We start from the raw sequence: 21,813 nt of genomic DNA, 5'->3' as shown, positions 1-21,813 counted from the left end.
GAGGAACCAACCCCCAAGAGTGAGAGAGCGGGAGAGAGCGAGTGAGTGAGCGAGATCAGAACACATTCAAACCGCGGTGCGCGTATTTGAAGATCAATCGATCGATCGGTAGGACAAGGTGTTGCAATACGCACACCATTGACGATGACAACGACACATGATCATGCGCACAACACAATTGAGGATCGGTTTATTTGAAGTTTGAGGCTTTTTTTTGAAAAAAAGTCTGTAATGGACGAGGTGAGATGATTCTCTCTCTCTGCCAAGGACTTTACCAATGGAAACACGACTCACGGTACACGATGATGGACACCGCTTAGCAGAGTTCCGCCGTGAGAGAGCCGTGCCCCTGAACACCCCAAAAGCGTGTCCCCCAAAAGAGATCGTTTCGTCACACAAACACAAACACATCGACGGGCGCACACGCAGTGTCACGTCGTCATGCGTCCTCCAGGCGCAGCTTTTGTTTCAACTTTTCATTACCACACAGACCGCGAGAGAGCGAGAGAGCGAGAAGTAGAAATGAATAATCTTCAGAGTCACACCGCATCGGTAAGGTCATCGGTTCGGGCCCCCCCACCGCTTGGCCACCGGCGGATCCCCCAGCGTCGCCCCCGATATATCCGGTCCGGACCTGCGGTCGGGCTGTTGTCATGTAAATGAGTGGTTTTCCATCCTTTTGCTAAACGCTCCGGCCACTTCACGCGGGGCGTAACGCGCGGCGTCACGCGTCGTCACCTTTATGCTTCGGCGCCTCCTCCGCCGCCTGCGGCGGACCCACGGACTTGATTGCATCCACAAACCGGTGCGGTGTGCTGAATGCACCTCCTCGTGGTCGTCGGCGTGCCATGTTTATCTAATGATTTTTGTTGGCGTCCTGCCACCCTACAGGCGCGCGCGCTCTATTAATATCTGCAGAAGAACCGGAAACCGGACATCACCGCACAACACACCCCCATCGTGTACCCACTCCGGGACACTTTGGGGGCCTGGTAGTTACATAAAAAAACGGTGTGCAATACACGCGCCTCGGCGGATTGAGAAACTTCTTCCTCCAAACCACAGACACAGAACATTCTTCGTCCTTTTTGGGGAGTGGCAACTTAAAATAGCCCCTTCAAAATGGCAAGACCTCACCATTCCCAGCTGAGGGGTTGAGTTGGGTTGGGTGGTCACTGTCAACGCGAGGGGGCTCTCTGCTTTGCTTGAAAAGGCGCATGATGGGGAAGTGTCGAGTGTCGCAATTAGAATTTTAAAACACCTTCGAAGCGCGCCGGCGATCTCATGGAAGGCAAAGAAGAAAAAAAAAACGATTCGTTCAAGAATATCGTCGTCGCATATGCAGCAACAAAACCGGAACGTTACGCAATGTTATTCACAAACCCCGCAACACTCGCGCAATTGCATCGGTGGTGCTGGCCACACGTCATAAGGGTGGAGACAAAAAAAATCAGAACCAGGAAGTGTCGCCCTGTGGTGCGGAGAAGTGTTTATAAGAGCAAAGTCACGCCCGGAGCTGCGCGATGTGCGCAATTGCGAAATTGTGGTACGCAAAGCCATGTTCAGTTCGGACACGGGCACAGCATATTTTCACCGTCCAGTTGTACAAACACCCCAACAGAGAGAGACAGACCTGCTCCAAACCAGGAACCAGCTCCAGTCGTCTGAGTTCGGGTGGCCCCATGGCTGGCACCTGCTTTAGCATTTTGAGGCTCATTTGTTTTCCGCCTTCAACATAGAACATGCCAAAATTTGGCGACCGGAAAAGAGTAACCATTATCGCTTCCTGTTGCTGTTTAATTCACCTGCACCGTGCCAGGTTCCGGACGGAAGAGACACGCGTTCCGACACTCCAGGAACTGAGTGGATAAAGCAATATATGCATTTGTTCTGCATTTACGACGGTTGCGAAATGCGATAAAAATATAGATCGGAAAGGACAAAGCCCGTGCGCGCGAATATTAAGGCTGAGAGTTTCACAACACTACGCTACGTGACGAGCCTCAATTGGGTGATTCACACATACGTGAGGTATGTTGAAGCAATTGCGATTTTTTTTCTGTATAAATTCGAGAATCGTTTTACGAAAACCAATGTTTTCTTCGTTGGTTCAACGCGATCCGTCCCCCTGCAACCCTGTGCGATCCCACGAATATTGAGTCACTTGAAACATGAAGCAATTCAAAACAAAACCCCAACGACACACGTTCGCCGAAAAACTTAATAAACAAACCCGAACCCGAAGAGCGTGTTTTGCGGACTCTGCAATTGCCAACTGACCCACACAGCACGCCCGCCCCGCCGCCATTGACATTTGGTGAATGATTCCCGGTGTCGTTGTGCTACCGAAATAATGAATTATGTATCGGTTCGGTTGTTTTGAGCCACGCTTTAAGCCCGTTTCACTTTCAGCAGGATCATCGATATGTTTCATTATCCACCCCATCGAAAGGAGCAAAAACTATTCAAAAACCGTGAGAAACATGCCCAGTACCAAGTGCCAAAACAGGGTCCGTGCCGGGTCCGCGTTACGTAAACTTTTGAAAACTGTCCTCAAACTAGTTTCTCGCCGCCGCCGCTGCAATTTACTTGAGAGTCGAAATCATAGTTTGGGGATCCCTCCACCTAAACGCGTATTTTAAATAAAAGCCCGTTACCGTCGCCTCAAGCGAAAATCAATCATCAAACGAACAAATGTGGCAAATGGGGATTGTAGTAAAAAAAATACTGTCAACCACCGTCCTTTGACCAACATCTCGCACCGGGTGGTAGCCCTTCTCTCTTGTAGAGTCTATTTTTCTACGCCACCGCTGCCTGGACCCCTGAACACACCGGGCGCGTCGTTTCGAGCAGAGAGATTGGTTTCACAAGTCCCAATCCACCATTCACAGGATTGCGCGATATTGCAAACCCGGGGACGATGACTGCCGCGCTGCTGTTGCCACCGAGCCAGCGACGACGACGGCGAGAAGGATACCACCTTTCCGTCGCCGCCGCCGCCAGTAGACGGGTCAACCCGTTGAGAAGGCGATGCTCAAAAATCCGCACTCCTTCAGCACACAACGCGCGGCCGCCCGCCACACATCGCCCATTCTCTCGCCGAAAACCGTCAGCGAGCCGATCGTCGAATTCGAATAACGCATTTCTCAACACAAGACAGATCAACTACGGTGGCGGCTGTTACTACTCCACATTTATGCGTCGTTTCTGTCCCGCTCTCGCACAGAGCGCAGGAGAGCGCGCCGGCCGCGCGTATATTAGCATTGCATCATGCTAATGCAGTGCGCGCACGTGAAAAACAGTCCAACCCGGTCCCCACGAACCGACCGCGAGATCGTGCATAAAGCGTGCACAGGAGCACCCCAACCGTCTGGCGAGAGACAGAGACAGAGAGACAGAGAGAGAGTTAGGCGTTTGCGTACCTTTAGTCAGTGGTGCACTTTGATTTATTCCTGCGCTAGATCGACCCGAACGACGCCGCGATGAAGATCGCAACCGGCGTGTCCTGATCGTTTCGCCATCGCGCTCGGCGATCGCGCGCAAGTGTTTGGCGAGAGAATTTTGTAATCATTCCACACCACTTCGCCAGAGACTCCTTTGCCGCCACCACCGGGTAAAACCCTCCGTGCGGTCGCATTTCACCACCAGCAACAACAGCAGCAGATGAGTACGCGCGTTATAATCCTTAACTCGTTTTAACGGTCACCGCCACACACCTTACTACGTTGATTGAAAATTCGATGAGCAGGATAAAAATAATAAGCAGGACGTTGAGGTGGGTAAGAAGCCTTGCAAAGACATCATCTATGCTCTCTCTATATTTACGCTCTACGCTACGATCGTTTAACCGTCTGCCGTTGGATAATGGACAACATTAGTACGTCTCAAGAGTCTCGACCGATGATTGCTTCTTTTTACGCTAAGAACCAAATTTTATCTACTACCCCATTTGGTGCCATTTTTCCGTTCTAATGGCACCATCTTCGTTAAAAGCGTTTTATTGAAATATTGGTTTGGCTAAATAGAAATGCATTATTTTCTCGATAGATGGCTTCAGTGATCGGTACCTCGTAGAGTATCGATCACACTGTTTTAATTTTATGCTCATTTTCATGCTGATACTTCACACTCCACTTCATGTTAGTAATCAGAGCATCGACCAGGAGCTAAAGATAAACCTTTAACAGTTTTAAGCCTTTTGCGAACAACTGGATTTACAAAGAAGCTCGATGTTTGGGTTCCACATCAATTAACAGAAAAAAACGTGATGGATCTAAAATCGACATGCGAGGGATTTGAAACCGATTACGACTGGGGAGAAGCAGCTCAAAAGGTGGCTCAACCAGGACTAACGGCCTGGAAGGGTCTAATAGTTTGGTGGAATAGGCTCGTATGGTGGGACTTTGAAAGGAATAATTTATAATGGAAAACTTCTAAAGCAAATTATACAACAAAACGATGGATATTTTATGCGAATTAGACCATCGGACACATCTTAAATAAAGTTTAGGATTACACGCCCACATAATCAGTAAGCTGCTTCAAATATTTGCCCCAAATTCGAATAATACGAATCTTTCGTGTGACATCTTCGAACGGACCTCGAAGGACGGTCTCGGTCTCGAGTGTGCGGCGACTAACCACACTTCACCCGTTCCCAGTTCACGTAGCACGATCTCCGCGCGACTGTTGAGGGACCCACGAAGGCGCGACCGGCGCCCTGCGTCTGCTGGTCTCACAGGGTGACTAGTAGAGTCCCTACGGGCACAGGGAGGTATCGCCGTCAGAGAGCAGTAAGCGCAATCAGTTAAATATTGCTAAATTTTTGAATAACATTCCACACACCGGCGGCGTATGTGTGCGTTGTGTCGTGCGCGGCGTCGGCGTTGGCGAAATCGCGGGCACATAACTCTCAACACGTCGTCGTAGATTGGGCGGGCGGAGGACAGTTACTCCGACCCGCCAAGAATAAGTGGACACCGGCCTCTGGCTTGGGTGCGCCCAAAAGACACCCCAACAGAGAACAGAGAGAGAGAGAGAGTGTTGTTGTGTGGTAATAATAAAACGGCGGTTACCATGTTTTTTGCGCCCATTCTATATTTAAAATCGGACATCGGGACCAACGTGGTCGAGCGGGTGAGCGAGAGAGAGAAAAAGAGAGCACCACACCTCAAGCGCATAGCCGAAATGTGCGGTCAGTTATCAAATGGGAACGATCGCGAGACGAAAACCGTCGATCAGAGAGAGCCGGGTGAGGACGACAGCGGGAGGGAGTTGGCCCTATTGACATGGGGAAAGATCATCACCGTCGGTTGTCGTCATCGTTGCGCGAATGCGGCAATAAATATGATTGGTATTTGTAGCACCAGAGCATCATCATCATCATGCTGCGCGTGCGTTCTTCTCGCGATTCTGGCGCGTCGTGAGCCTTCGGAACCCCTCGCGGTAGGGTTATTGACAGTCAGACCGGCTCTCGAATGCAATCTACTCTGCGCGTGGCGAATGCGGTTGGCTATTTATGGCCCTTGACCACACCGAACACACCCATACAGCGAGCAGCAGGAGCAACGTGGCAGCAGCGTGGATTGCGCATCGAAGCGCGCGGCTCGCACCCACGTGTTATATCGACCTTTGCGAAGGGTGCGCGCCCCTTGCCCGAAGAATGTGGACAGCATAAGTGGCCAATTATGGCACATGCGGTGTGGGGGGTGCAGCCGTTTCTGCAGGGTAATGGTAATGATGAGATTAATCCCTTAAAAATGTGCATTTTCGCAACGCGCAGCCAAACTTTCGAAATTTCTTGTCTCTATTCCTTCTCACTCTCTCTCACGGGTTGGTTCGGAATGTTGATCACTGCATTAGCGATTCACCCCCGAAAGCAATGAAATGCAGCTTAGCGGGGTTAGAGAGAGGCCTAAAGGCTCCGTAACAATTAGATAACGCGAACAACGACGAAGCGAGCGCAGCATAACTCACAAAATTTTCCCCAGGGCCGGGACGGGACTTAAGTTATGCGCCGGTGAAACCTCATCAGACCCCCCCCGGTGGTTGCCGGAAATGCCTCTTCGTTATCTAAACAGTGCGCACTTCCGCGTGGCATTGCTGAGGTGCGTTAGTCATCGGCACTGCGATCGTTGCTCAACGCTCGCATCGCAGACCAAGAAAAACAGCACACGCGACTCAGGGGCAGGGCTTGAGAAATTGGCAAACATTTTTCCTGCCACCACCAGGAAGTGCTGGTCAGACGACAGAGCAGGGAGGCGCCCCACGATCGCGAACGATCGTGTTTCGCGGTGTGCGATGACTGGAGCAACAACTCCCGCGCGGGTTTCGCTTTGCGCAGCGCGTAAGCAAGGCACGAACCCGGAGAAAGGTAAAAAGACGAAGCCCGGAAGACGGCCGCTTGCTTACGTCGTCGAGGTTTCGCGCTGGGTTCGCACAATCAAAGCTCGCGAAAGTAGCTACCGCAGCGAGTTGTGCGTAGCGAGAGGCGTGTGACCGACCAAGCGGTCCACTTTCTTCGCGAGGCCATTTTTTCGTCAACGTGAAAAGACAAGACAAGACATGTTAGCAGCGACGTCCCGTTTCTTCGGTGCGTCAGTGGGGTGAGATCACCGATCACCGACCTTTCTACGATGAAGCACTTCAGAGAACCGCAAAGATTGCATCGATTAGGACTCAAGTATTGGACATACAGTATTTGGAAACACACTAACTGATCAGGTTAAAGCTTCTGTTCAAAGGAGCTAAAGCTTCAAAGGAATTCTGTATATTTCTGTGGATAATGTTTCTGAAAATTGCCATCAGCCAAGGAGTTCCAAAGAGACGCGGGAGTTTATACTTTGGTCCAGCTAATAATCTAATATTAGGCTGTATAAAAAGTCATGGACGTTTTAATTGCGTGAACTTCAAAACATTATTTAAGATACTTTTAATTGTCCGATTTGCGTCAAATATAGACCATTTTGTTGGCAAATTGCCTCTTTAAAAATACCTTCATAATGACTCTCTTGTAGTCGCTTAGTCGTTATTGGCGAAAAACTTGAGCAATTCATTTTCAACAATCCTTTTTTGATCTCAGTTTTGTCATAACTCAGGAAATTTTGTAATGCGTGGAAAAGGTGTCAATCGTTAAGAGCAAGTGTTGGGCTTTAAGCTGTTGGATGATTGATCTTTAGCTTTTGGCCGATGCTCTGACTACTAACATGCCGATCAACTTTGATTATTTCTGTGATTTTATCGACATTTTCGATGACGTGTCTGCCTATGCTTTAACATAAAATATGACCTAAAACGAGTCAACGAAACCAAAATTTATCGTCACCAGCTGTTAGAGTATCGGCACCATAAACACCATGCAAAATTTCAGCTACGTAGCATGAATTTTCACCTTTTTGAAAGAAAAACTGTAAAATGTACCCAATTTTCCCTTTGGTGACTTCCATTTGTTAACAACCTGTAACTCACAAACGAATGGAACAATCAAAAATCAATGAGAGCATTTTTTAGTGTTTTAGTTTTAGTTTTAAAGGAGCCTAAACTTGAACCTGTACGATCGATACTTCACGAGATATCGAATACACCATACGAGATATCGATATCGGCATTTATCGTGAAAAACGTCCATGACTTTTCAGACAGCCATATATTTGGTTCGAAGGCCTAATCGAATAGGGCAAACAGTGACGCACCTGTCATAAAATGGCAAAAGGATTTAACTAACAATGAAGGGGAAAAGGGGAGATACTGTTCCTTCAATTCTGATACAGCCTGCTCGTGTAGAAGTTTCTGGCAAAGGAATTCTGTTAGTTGCCGGATAATGTTTCTGAAAATTGCCATCAACCAATGAATTTTCCAAAGGGAAATGGGAGTTCAAACTTTGGTCCAACTAAACGAATAGGACAAATAGTTACGCACAATATCTTACAGGACCCATTGGTTCCCGGACTGCAGACCCTCTGCTAGCCCCGGGTTTGTGTAACACTTGAAATGGTCCCCCGTCCCCGCCCTACGACGGTCTCATAATAACAGGAAAAATCATGTTTTCTTCCGCCTTGAGCATGCGTAAGTGTCGCCAGAGGGAAAGACTCCCCGCCGTGATGGTGATAAGTCGAAGTGAAGAAATGAATTCAGGAAGCAACACACCAGACGGCGCGCGGACTGGCGGGTGCTAATCAATTGCCCCCTCGACGGGTCGTTGGTTAAGCAATGGATCACAACCCGGAAAGTCCCCGGAGAGAGTCCGATTAGGTGAGCAAACAGGAACACAAACAGACCGAACGAGCGAGCGAGCGAGCGAGAGAGAGAGAGCGCTATGTCGGGTGCATAAAATGCATTCAAGTCGCGTGCATCTGGGCGTGTGTTACATATTTCAAAGCCCGATCGAAAGCACGTTCCGTGCGGCACTTCCCGGTCCATAATCGATGGTGACGGACGGTAGCCGGAGGGTACGGTGTGTGCGAAACAACCCAACAACAATATGTAACACCTGGTAACGGCTGGTGTTTTTAAAAACCAACATTACCACGCCGAGAAAGGCGAAATTGACGCACGGTGGCGCCTTTTTTTTTGCACATCAATGATGTAACTCTGAGCTTCTTACTGTGACGCCCGGCGCCCGGTGCCGCGTAGATATCACCGTAGACTCCGAGTCCGGTGATGGATGGCATTTAATGTGGAGGAGAGAGATTACGGCATACACAAGTCTAATCGAAACGGCCACCACCTTCGTCACCTGCTGATTACATCGATTGTGGTGCGCGTCTGCCCGCTTTGTGATTGGAAAACTCGGCTAGAGCGTAATTAATTTTTATACAACACCTCCTTCCTTGTGCTTACGCGAAAAAGTGAAATGGAATTTAAAAACAAAACAGTTAACCAATGCGATCCCAATAGACTGCACACCGTTTATGGCGATCCCTTACAAGTTTTATGAACATTCGCTTCCGACCGATCCTCGACCCAAGGCACGCAATATCGATCACATTTTATGGAGTCCTCGCTTCTGGACTCATTTCCGCTTGCGGGGCAAAGGCGCAGAGAGGCCAACAACAGAATGCAGCCGCCGGGTGCATCTGTCGACGCAAAGTCCTACAAAACGCAACGCAATGCATTCCTCAAAAGCCCTTTCCCGGGGTGTTTGGAAAGAAATCCTTACCATAACACAGTCGATACGTACACATGTTTACTCGGTGTGGCACCCACGACGACGACGACCTGCTGAAGACCGGGCCCAGACCCAGGTATCCGACACCCAGCCAGACAGGATACGACGACCCTCTCTTCCACAGGAAAGAATACCTTCTGGTCGTCTCAGGTAATCAAAACCAACACACCCCTACTACAACCACGCCGGTGTGTGTGCTGTGCTGTTGTCGCCCGCATCCTTGACCCTCCTTGACACAGCCCTCCGCCCTGCCACTCGCTTGCCTATCGGGGATCGGGGCCTCCTATTAGATCATTTAGTCAACCGTGTCCCGGAATCCCAAAAAAGGATCTGTGGCGATCGATAAACAGATGATGATGGCGGCGGCGGCGGGCCGAAATCCTTATACTGCTTCCTGTCTCTTTCTGCTTCGAGGTAGCAAAGGGCACCATATGGGACACCACACAGTCAAAGGCCTGATCGTGGTGTTGGTGGTGTTCCTTGCCATTCAAATGGGAAAGAAAAGATGAAGGTGTTCACCAGGCTTGGTGGCAGACGGCAGCTTGGCAGGGGGCTGCAGGAGAATACACATCGTATCCCTGACCTCTCGGTGAAACTCCCAGGAGGCCAGGTACGCGGTACCGAGGGCCCGACGAAAGGTTCTCCTCCGCCAGCCGAGCTCTCTCTCTCTGCATTATTTGCCTTTCGATATCGAATGTGCGGCGGCGGCGGTCCCTGGGAAGGTAAACTTCGATGATCCTTTTCGTGATCGCGCACACACTCGCGGACGGTGGCAGTAGCGTCGTGCGTATAGGGCCGCATTGTAAACGCATAAAACGTTAAAAGCATACGCATCGCGCGGGGGCTCGGGGATAGTTTTATAACTTCCCACTGCCAAGTTGTGGATATTTTCAGGACTTTCCTCGAAAGCAGAGACATGGAACAAACCCATCCGTCGTGTTGCTAGCGGTAGCGCAGAGGAGAAAAGGTAGAACAGGCTGCGGTTCGTTCGCAGGAAGAAGAGCGAACCGAAGAAAACGTTGATCGTGAGCCGTCCCGTGGAACATCTGCAACAATTGTCCGACTTCGGGGTCCCGATGACAACATAGCTATCCTGCGCTATGCGGCAGGAGCTCCTCTTTTCTCTTTTCCCATTTGCGGGATGACGGGACGACAAAAGTGTTTGAATTGGGATCAGAGGATCTTTGGGAAACAAGACCGAAATCCGTTTCGGGTTGTGTGTGGGTGCGCATTAATTGTGGCTGCAAGCACAACACATAGAAACAGACCCGCGGCTACAGATTGGTGACAATTTTCCCACCGATCTGAGCGCAGCCCTTATCTTGAAAGCCTTCGCTGGCCTTCGACGAGGGAAAGTTTTAACGGGTGTCTGCTGTTGGGGTGCTGTAATCGGGCTCTAATATCTTGTACGGCTCTCGCTGCTGATCATGTCTTACATCCCACAACACCACCAGCCAGTCAGTCGCACCGATAAAGAGAGCACTTTGAGCGTGAGTCGCAGCACTTGTCCCGCGCGCCTGACGAAAGCAGCTTTATTTTAGGAAGCAAACTATGTGACCATAGGACGAACACCCCCAGGGCTTCGAACGGGAGTGATAATTATGTAAGAGGTTGTAATGTTGCTCTCGCGTTTCATGAAGGTCGGTGACCTCCTACGATGTTTTTGAGAACCCGTTCAAAATTAACTCACCCACCAATTTAATTGAATAATCATTTAAATCTTAATCACTATCGACATTTATGTTGAAACCTTCAACCAATCGCCAAAACAATCATTATCGTTACAATAGACTCAGTGTTCTGTGTTCAGGGGCCAAACAGTGGGCCGAGATAGCTTCCCCACGCAAAGTCAGTAACTTGGCTCGGTATTATCGGGTGCCGTTATCACACTCTTGACGTAGCTCTCATCAGCTTCAAGACATTAAACGGTGCGGGGGTTCCACTTTCAACAGAGCAAATTTTAAAATACATGCTGTTGACGGGCCCCCCCGCTCAGGAGGCTTTACGACTTATTGGCCGGCCACTGATAATTGCAACGCTCCGGACAAAGTTCCTCGAGAGTTGTGCTCGATCGTGTGTTCCCTGGTCCGGGCGCTCTAATCGAATAAACTAACATTGTTGTCCGTACCGCCGGGACGAAGGAATTAATTTCAACCACACCGCCGCCGCCATGCCTGCGCTATCGATTACAAACAGGATCAAGGATCGTCGTACTGGTATCGGGGGTGGTTTGAACCACACATCATCATCCTCGCGCGTAACCATTCACGAACAACGACGAACGAACGGGACAGTAGTCTTCCACAGTCTAGCCGCCGCGCGGTCCTTATTAAATTTATGCTTATTCAATTAAGCTTATCTAATTTTCCTTCATTTCACCGACCAGACAACCGGCCGGCCAGTCAATCAGTCAGTCAGTCAGCCTTTGCTTCACTCTCTCCGCCTCTCTGGCACTGGGGCACACGGTGGAACTTTAATTCAATTTGGAATTGGACAGAGTTCCGGAGTGGTGTTGCTGCTGCTGTTGCGTTGTCCCTGTCGAACCTAACTGAAAGGGCCTTATTCACTTAGCCAAATGTGGTAATAAGTAATACAAAACTAATTACCGTTAATCTAATATGTGCTGCGCCGCCCACCTCGGCTGGACACCTGGGCGTCGTGTTAATGACGTGTGCTCCAGATCGATCGCTGGGCTAGTATTAGACAGTTAGACCCCGCGATTAAAGTCACAATCGCAGGGATCGTCCGGGGATGGGAAATCGAACGTTGCTTGCTGCGTCGTGTTGACTCTCTTTCAAGGGCCTGCATAAACTTGAAATTGCGCCGGGAGGCCACGAAGAACTCTTTCGCATCTCGCCTCGCTCTCACGACTCCACACTGCGGCGGCTGCGCCAATGCCAAGCCAATTGTTGAGAGTACGCCGATCGCGCTCTGTTGTTGCTGCAACCCTCCAATGCTGCGTTGTGCAATCGGATCCTTGGCCAGGGTTCTTTGCTGCTGTTTCGAGAAAAGCCCCCCAAACTACTAACCACGGCTAACAGACCGCCATTATGTTCCGAGAGCGCGCGCGCGGCGTTCCAAGTTTGGCGGTCCAAGCAAAATCTCGGCCATGGTCAGCGCCGCGCGCGCGTCCCCCAGAGCAGGCGTAACAAAGATGGCGAGCGAGCGAGCGAGCGAGAGACAACGATGCTAAACCGTCAGTTAGAGCCTCCGACATTCGCTTTGGGGGTCTGCGAGGCCCGACGACTCGTCGTTTGAGCAATGGCTACTTCCACTCGGATGTGTCGACGACTCCCCGTCGGGTGGGCTGCGGCGAAGGGGGGCGCGATGGACCTTCCGAAAGAGGTCTGTGTGGTCTTGATTTCGGTCGGGGAGACCTTCAACGCGCGGTCTCGCGCAGTCGCCAATGACCATAAAATCGCCGGCGATGACGAACGGTCTTCGGAGGCGCTAGAGAGGCAAAAGCAGTAAACGTGGCCATAATCATCACCTCGCAAGGCCCTCCCCGCCCGTGTCTTTAGGTACCACCATTTTCGGGCGGTGTTCGCATACACCCGCGGACACGGTAGCCACGGCCTCGGCCGGTAAAGAACATTAGATCCCCCTCCGTCGGGGCGCCTTTGGCTTGGTCTCCGAATGGCAGCATGCCATTGCCATTTTAATGCAGTTTGTATGCAAATCTAGTTCTTGCGCCACACAGAACCCCGGCCGCACGGTCACGACGAGTGGCTGACGACGTCGCCGCCACGCCGAGAACGCCGCAAACTTCTTGTTCTTGCGAGACGATGTTGGCCACGCGGCTATAAGATGTTTATGAGCGACGCGTTGATTATGAAATGCTGCCTGGCTTGCTGGCTGCGCACGGTGGCGAATGAAAGGCCAAAGTTTGATGGCGGATAAAAATGTGCTCTCTCGCTGCGAAAGATCAGATCGGATCCATCCTTATTTCTGAGCGTACATTAACATGGTTCGGTGGTATTATGACATAAGCCAGGGAGACATGTAGCGTTGGGTGGTGCTCAAGTTTCAATTGGGAAGTTTTTTGTGGGATGGATGCTGTTCGGCGCTCAAATAATGTTAAAAAAGGAATATTTTACATTGCATTCAACCTCGTTTTTTTTAACGAGCCACAGAAAATCGAAGGATGAAAACAAGCCAAGCAAAGTTACAAAGGCCAAAACTACTTATATAAAAAGAAGCAAACGGTGGATCAAGCATCATCCGTTGATTTGAAGATTGAGATGTAACACGTGGGCTGAAAAGTCCCTGGGGCCTTATCAGTTAGTAATGGCATTCAAATAAAGCTATTGAAGTTCAAAGCTGAGTTTTAATTTTAATTCTTTTGGCTTCTTGATGGCAAAAAATCCATTGCTTGATTGAAAAGGACTCCGCATCACCAGAAACAAAAATAAAACGTTGGTTTGCTGACTTCAAACGAGGTCGTAGAGACACCGATCATACAGAATGCTGTGGACGTCCAAATGAGACGAAACACCTGAAACCATTGAAAAAATCCATTAAATCGTTACCAACGTTTCCAGTTAGTGAGCGTGAGTTAGCTGACATTGTAAAGATATCAAAAGGACATGTTGGCTTTATATTGCATGAGCATTTGGCTATGAGAAAGCTCTGTTCAAAGTAGGTGTCGCGATTGCTCAATGTTGAGCAAAAACTAAAAACTTGTTGATTATTCTAAGCAGTGTTTGGCCATTTTTAAACGTATTTTCCTTGAGCCCTGGACTTTTCAGTCGGCCGGCAATGTCTTACTCACAACGTGTAATCAATAAACCTTGGGCAGAAAAAAGTTTGCTCCATCGTCTGGTCTAAAACGCTATACCAAGGGGTTCACAAAAGGGTTTAAATAACCGAAATGAAGATAAGTATTCAACAGCAAGAAGCGTCGGCACGAGAAGTTTTAAAACATTTTTCACTACTCACATCCCCCACAACGTGGGGCGCGGGCGAGTCGGGCCACTTCTTGCGCGATGACGACGGCGATGGCACCACCCAATGGCAAACTAATTAGGCAGGCGCTAACAACATTAGCAGGAGAAGGTTGCCGGGTCTGCCGGGTGTGTTGAGAATGTAAATAAACAGTGTGCACGGAGAAGTACACGATTTCCATACACGCCCCGCCCGAAAGGAAGGACCGGAGACCGAATCTCCGCCGCTCCTTTTCGTCCTACCGACCCCGCAGCCCCCCGCCGCACGGGGTGACCGGGGCCCCGATTGTTGCAACAACATGTGAACACACGGCGCGAGCGATTTGTCCTTCTAAACGCACCGCCGTGCCCCTGCTCTCGCTCTCGCGCGCGAGGGCATGACCTGCGTAGTTACCGCCAGATAGTCATCTCTCGCCACGCCGGCCCAGGTATCAGCAATGGGGGGGTCAGGCGTTCCTCTCGCGTTCTCGCGGTGCCGCCGCCGCTCTTGGTGCTTTGAACCTAATTTATTCAAGGCTACTAATTAGTTCAGCGCCGCGACCCCCGCGTCTGCACTCTCCGTGCTGTCGAAGGTCGCCGACGACGACGCCGCCGCCGCCAGCTGATAGTCGCGGGCGCAGGGGGCGTATGTTGCGCGGTCTCCCACGAAACAGGGACGCGCCGTTCTGGACCGTTGCGTAACAACGGTCTCGAGGGTAACGTAACCCCTTAGCGCGCGTAGCAATTGCTTGCCCAAGAGGCTGGCCCGGCGCGCTGTACTTTCTGATCGATCCGAATTCATCCGAAAAAGGGTGCCATAAACGTGTCGATTTTATGGCAGAGGAGGTCACCCTGTCGAACATTGGGACACACTACATCCCCCCAGAAGCACCTCTCTGTCGATGGTGCCCTGCTTTGTACCTTACTCTGTCACAGAGCTTTACTTGTGGAGAGGTTGTTGCCAAAATTTTTTGAAGCAAGGTATCGGCAGATATTGGATCGATTTCAACAACACATCTGTGCTTTATCCTTCTTTCCGTCCATTTTGTGTCACTGGCATTGCAATGTATTCGAGCGAGTTGATCGCAACGACGGTAGCTGAAGGGTGTTTTTTTGTAGGATGATCTTGGAACGCTTAAAAATCCTTACAACTGGACATCGAACGGAACTGAAATTGTGATAACAATTGTTAAGTAATTGTAGCATTGATACCGATTGGGTTAGGAGTTGGCTGAAAATTTCGTAGTAAGGATTGATGGATTTCAATGGCCGATCGTCGGGTCTCGTGTCCTCACAGTATGTAGCAAGCAGTTGCCGCACACGTACGTTTGCGACAACGGTTGACGCTTGGTGGTAGTAAAAGATCAGCACACGATCGTGCAGCGCATTTCACTTGCGACAAGTCAAATTGCGAGATGCTGGCTGTTGCTGCTGCCGCTATCTCGCTGGGTCGTGAATGGTGGCCACATACACGAAACGGAACCCCCTACAACAGCAACGCAACGTACACAAACACCGAAGCACGCACACACGTGTCGCTCTGTGTGAGAAGCTGTGCAAAGCTGAATGGACGGTGGTTACACCCCGCGTAAAAAGAGGTATGTTTGTCCACATTTTCAAACGCAAACGCATTCGATTTTCGGCAACAACCCCCTTAGCAACGGACAATGCGCAAACGATGACCTCGCGCAATACCGCCCCCGGGGGTGGGGGGAGGGACACCAAGAGACCAATACAAACGGGCGACCGGCGGCCGTCAACATCCAGCCTCCAAAAAGACCGGCCGCGACAACAACACAACAATCGACCGGGGCCCGCGAGACGATTGCACTCTCGGGGCTCGCTCGCCTTGCAAGGCGCCACCTCTATTGGCCCCCGGGGGGTTGGTTGGGTGGTCCCCACTACAATGGGGGGGAACGCATTGCGATACTCGTCGAACACGAGCGAGTTTGTGGTGGTGTTAGTAGCCGCCCCCCGTGTGGCGACTCGCGTCTCAATGTCACGTTGCAACACGTGCGCGCCCGCCGATGTCGAGACGATGGGGCCAGGGTGGCACCGACAGAGAGGAGCATAAAAACGAAGGGTTGTTGCCGGTGGTTTGTTTCAACCGGTTCTTTTGACTCTCGAGCGCTGGTGGTGGTAGTGGTGAAGCGAAATCGTTTGGATTTCTCTCGAGGCGGCCTGCCTGTTGAGGATATATCGGACCGTCTCCCATACGTGATTTGCACGCACTTTTTCCCGACCGTACGACGGGGCGACACAGGGTCGACTTTAATGGAGACCCTGTTGGTGATAAGATCTGAGGATTAAGCCATTTAATGTTGGAAGTAAATAACCTTTAAGTGAGTTCAGAAAAAACAGAACTCTAGACAATTTCCCAAAGCCCGAAATTGGGTGAGGCATTACATTGGATGGCAGCTGTTATATGCTCGAAGAATTTCAGGACGATCATACGATCACCTACCGCCATTCATGAAATACAAATAAAATTTGCCGAAATTGCCAAAAGGCAAAAATTTTACAAATCGGTTACTTCGTCGATACGATACGATCGTCTGAGAATCCATGGATCGATCGCCTGTCGGAAACGTTGGGTGTTGGAACTCCCGATCCAGCAACTGGCTTCTTGGCGCCCTGTTCTCTGTCCGGCCGTCATATTTTGCTTAACATTTTCGTGTCGAGTTTTCATTGATGGCCCACACGGATTTCCATTGCAGCGCAGCCTGACACGATTGCGGCAGTTCCGTCCCACTTCCTCTGCGGCATCACCCCCCGTCTTTCCCACGGCTCGGCAGCCAGGCCAGCTCGTGTGCGCTTCATTGTGGGGCCCTCATATATTGAGGTCATAGAGCATATGGCCGCCAGAAGGTACGGGGGGGGGCAACAACGGGCGGTTTAATACCATGGGCACCACCACCTCAGGGGCCACTAGTAGCAACAGAGAGCCAACACAACCCAATTGGGGGGGCCGCGGTGCGCCGTCCAGTGAGAAAAGTGAGTAACCGAACTTGAGAGGCACACCTGGGCAGGTTGGCAGGGTGCTGAAGGTGACAACATAAGCCGCCGGGCGAAAGAGCGAGAGAGCGAGCATGAAACGCGATGCTCTGGTTTTGCCGAGGCCTCGCCCGGCACGGCACGTAGAAGGCCTGACACCGCACACCGCACTACTCATTGAACCATAGTTTTCAAGGTTTCGGTGTTCCAGTTTGCTACCCACAACACGGCGAGCGAGATCGGCGAGGGTAGCGGGCACAGAAGTTTGCAATTTGTGGACCCCGCCAGGCCCCCCCGTTCTGCTTTCGCACAGAAGTGGTAAAGGCCAGCCAACCGGCTCATCTTTATCCGATCTTGGACCTCCTGCTGTCCGCGATTTGATTGGCTAGAGGTGGCTGGCTTGAAAGAAACGAATCTAAACACGAATTTAATGAAAACAATAAGCCACCGGGAGAATCGGAATATTTATGTGTGTTCCACATCAGCACACCCAACCCCAGGGGAGAAGGTCGCGCGACCTTTCACGGTCTACTGGGCGATGGCGCGCGTGCCACAGCGTAAACGTTTTATTAATGTTCCTATAGTTGCTAGTTGGAAGCCCGGGGAAGGAACCCAGAAACCGGACACGAGACCCGAAGTCTTCTCGGAAAGCGGCGAACGCGAAAAATAAAGAAAAGGTGCCATTGCCACGGAAGAAGCAATCCATCTACGACCCTCTTCTGCCGGCCGAGGGCTATAACTCGCTGGGGCAATGGACCACATATCAGAGAGCACGTGGCCGGCGCTGGTGCGAATTTTATGCGAAACCGGAGGCCTGGCGCGTGCTCCCGGGGGAAGGGTTTGGCAAACACTCTGGTCAAAGGGTCCTGTGCTGGGGAATGAAGGAAAGCATCCCTCCGATCTTCGCACGGGCACGCGTCCGGCGCGATGTAGGGTCCCTACTAAAAAACCACACACGCCGGGTATAATTATTGTTTCTCGGTTGGTTGCGCTTGGCCGCGTTGCACGACGCAACCTTGAGACTCCTTGAGAACGAGAATGGGACCTCGAGAACCCCAAAGTTGTGTGTGAACCCTCGACACCGATTGTGCCCAGTGGGGCAGTGGCGTTATCTGCGCGAACGCCACCTTTTTATCTTGCGAAATCCGTTCTCCGTCGCCGCTCCGGTTCCGTTCCGAAGCGGTTCCGTTGTCGGAAGGGTGCCCGGATTTGCATAGAAGTCGGCCGGGTTACATGTCGCGGGTCCACCGCAGCAGCCAACAATTGATATGTTGGTTGGGGGTGCACATTTGTTTGACTTGGCAATTCCGACCACGGACTCCGCCCGGAATTGGCCAGATCGTGTTTTTTGCGCCCCGCGAATGAAGTAAGCATTAATGTTTTGTTTTTTTTTTGCTCTTATTGGGAAATCATTCCTTCATTTGTGTACACCAGGGGCGCGGTCCCCCGAACGAACATTGCCAAACAGCAAACGCCGGTGCCCCGCCGGCCGCCGGTTAAAGTATGCTGGGGTCCCCCGCCCGGAACGCGCGCGTGCGCCCCTTATGTTTCGCACTTAACAGCACCAGGGAGCTCGCGATCTCGCCGCGCGAGAGAGATACAATTATGTGGGGCTCATAATTGCGCGGCGAGTGGGCGCGCGGGTCTCTCGTGGTCGGACGTGATCGACAGCCGGTTAGCCACCCGTCACACACATAGCCGGTCGGGTCGGGCCAGGAAGTGGAAGGGAAGTGGTGGCGTAGATCGTCCGAATGGACTGGCCACACGGTACGCTACTATTAACTAGCCACCACCGGCAAGCAATCCCATAACCTTCAAAACAATGGTGCCGCGCAACGATACAGTCGCGAACTGAAGGGATTGATTGCCACACGTAGTCAGGGGCTCCAGTAAGGCTACGTGGACCAAAGGAAGCACAGTGGAACTGCGGCTACAGGCTCACCGCTGAAGGATTGTCGGTCTTCAAAAATTCACTCTAGAAGCAATTTTAGTTTGAGAACAGAACGACGTCCTGATCTTGCCCAGGATCGTCCATTTGAAAACTTAGTCTTCTGTCTGGTTCTGGCTTTCCACGATGCAGTTCTCGTATGGTCTTATCTCGAGCTGTTTACGAAATTCCCTCGTCCTAGTCCACTTGCTGAATGTGTCAACAAGCAGATAGTGCGTGTCGTTTCGCCAGAACAGCATCATCCACCCAGCCGTGACGTAAGCGAAGCATCACACAACGTGTCGGGACTTGCAGCAGCCTTCTAGGGAGTAAACCGACCACCGACTGTTTCCACCTACCTGTTAGCCCCGCTTTTAAACTCTATACCCGGAATTGCAATCCATGCACAATCCTTCCTCATTTCGCGCCCTGATCCCCTTCGATCCCTCTGTGGCGCACTTACCCTTCATGGTCCGCAAACACAAACTTCCGCAGCTTGAGATCGCGCAGGACAATGCCCTGCTCGTGGCAGCTTTTCACTACCTCACACATCTGACGGCACAAGCGGCGCGCTTCCGGCTCCCGCAGCCGCTTCCGGGTACGCACGTACGAGTGTAGATCGCCCTGCACGGTGTTGGGGAAAACCCATCGAAACGAAAGATGAATGATTAGTTAGGGCTCGGGAGATTCGGCCCCAAAAATATAGGCCCAGGAGCCCTTGTACCTTGGAAGTGCTGAAAAACAGATACGTCTGGTTGGTGGCCGGGATGACTTTGTGCAGTGCGTTCACGTGCGGATGTCCGTCCAGCCGGAAGTGTGCGGTCAGCAGATTGAAGCACGGATTCTTGGCAATCTGCAAAAAGGAGTGTGTGATTTATTAGAGGGGGCGAGTAGATAACGGGAGCGCGTAAAAACACAAACGCGATCCCCCAAAATCAAGGTCCCATAGTAATAGCGGACGGAGCGATTCACGCTCGTCATAGAATTCTGCCGCCATCTTATCTTGTGAGAGGAGCACACGTTTACGCTCTCTATCGGCACTGTCGTGGCACGTACCAAAAATAGCATCCCCGTAACGTAAGATAAGCGGCCTTGAGCATGTTACTGCGCATTAGCACAGTAACATGCGTTCAGTGACGTGTTCGAGATCAGGTGAATCACCATCCCCGAAACAGAACGTCATCAAACGCATCAGCATCATCGTTATATATTTCGCGAGCGACAGAGACGCGTGTCTTACAAAATTAAAGGCGATTAAAAATGGAAGTTCTTGTGAAGAAAAAAACTCTTTTTACGATCTAACCGTAATAAAGCCGTAACAATTGTGCGCAGAACACTAGGTATTTAGGGAAAGAAATAAAAAAAAACAATAATTGCACTTGTCCCAATATTTTGTTGGCTTCGGGACGGTCGTTTTAAATCTCTTACAGCACACACACACCTTACACCAAATTTCGTCCAACCGTCTAAGGAACTATCGAAACTCTAATTGAGGGTAAAGAAACCTCCGGTACTCTGGCTGGGTACACAAAAAGCCCTTCGCTCTAACGTTTATTGCCGACCATTTTTCCGGCACAACCGAAAAGCAAATAAGGATACGATTGTCCCTAATGTTGTCCGTATTGTCAACGCTAAGTCTTAGGACTGGGGGGCGGTGCGGCTTTCGTGATAGGTTTTATTGCGCCACCAATCCGGGACAGGACAGACCGGTGCAACCGATTTAACATCGCAGGAGTGTAATCCTCCTCCTCGCGGGTGCATTTTTGGTGAGCAGCTCGCAGCTCTGGCTGGTCTCTTACCTTGCACACCATTTCCTCGTGCGTTCGGATGTCGAAGCAGCGGTACAGATTGTTGCCCTCGACCGGTTCCAGCATCAGGTAGCGTTCGGCAAGGACGGTCGCGTTCGCCGGCGGAGGCATCACGTTCGACGATATCGCGTCGCGCTGCTGGGGATGGATCGTTGGGGATGATGACGGTGAAGCCGCCGCCACGGAACGGTACCGAGCGGTCTGGGCCGCGTACGGATGATGATGGTGGCGCTGGTGGTGCACGCCGAAGCCAGCGAATTGTGGATGCTGGTGCGCGCGCGAGCAATGCCGGTGGTAAGGACACTTTTTGTGGGCCGCCGGGTTCGTACTGGCCCCGAAGGCCGCCGCCACTGCTGCCGCCGGTCCCCCGGACCCCATCTGGGCTGAAGCGGTAAGCAGCCGGTTCAGGGCCGCGGTGGCCGATCCGGCCGACCGGAGATCCGGTGGCATCGTCGGAGTGGCATCTGCGTTGGTTGCTGCTGCTGCTGCCGTTACTCCCACAGCGTCGCCCGGTTGGGGTTCGTCGCCCGTCGCACTGGTGGGACGAGTCGTCTGACCATCATCCGGCACCGGTTCGTCCGGTTTGTGTAGGCGCGACACCATTAAATCACCGGCATGCACTGCTGGAGCCCCGGGTCCGGATAACGCGCCCGTCACGCAGTTGATGGTGTTCATATTACCACAACCGTTCTGAATCCACGGGCTGCGTGGTTTCTTCTTTTTCTTTCTTCACGTTCCGATCGACCCACGAGGTGCACTTGAAAAACCGGAACTCAAACTCGTCACGGGCGTGATAATGAACGGACTCCCGTGCTAACGAATCCGGCGAAAAGCTTCTCGTTCGTTTCGACAAACTGAAACTCCGCGGCTCACGTTCAGTGGTCACTGCTGAGGCGCAATTCGCTTCTGCTCTGGTCCTCTCTGCTAGAACAACTACGCTTTATGAATCACGCGCGGACGTAACGAACTTGACGAATAAAACATTCTGTCTTCTCA

The 21,813-nt window shown here is 51.3% G+C and overlaps 1 protein-coding gene across 1 annotated transcript in view; it reads right to left on the bottom strand.

Annotated features, from left to right (window-relative positions):
- The window catches only part of LOC131209376 (tribbles homolog 2-like), a 30,469-nt gene extending 8,656 nt beyond the window's left edge, over window positions 1–21,813 (bottom strand). The window contains exons 1-3 of the mRNA XM_058202433.1: window positions 20,809–21,813; window positions 19,734–19,862; window positions 19,473–19,633 (exon numbers count right to left, since the gene is read on the bottom strand). Coding sequence (XP_058058416.1) covers window positions 19,473–19,633; window positions 19,734–19,862; window positions 20,809–21,492 — 974 coding nt within the window. The 5' untranslated portion in view covers window positions 21,493–21,813. The remainder of the gene's footprint in view (window positions 1–19,472; window positions 19,634–19,733; window positions 19,863–20,808) is intronic.

This window comes from Anopheles bellator, chromosome 2 (assembly GCF_943735745.2).
Source record: "Anopheles bellator chromosome 2, idAnoBellAS_SP24_06.2, whole genome shotgun sequence".
Taxonomy (NCBI): Eukaryota; Metazoa; Arthropoda; class Insecta; order Diptera; family Culicidae; genus Anopheles; species Anopheles bellator.
This window is presented reverse-complemented; position numbering and strand designations above follow the sequence as displayed.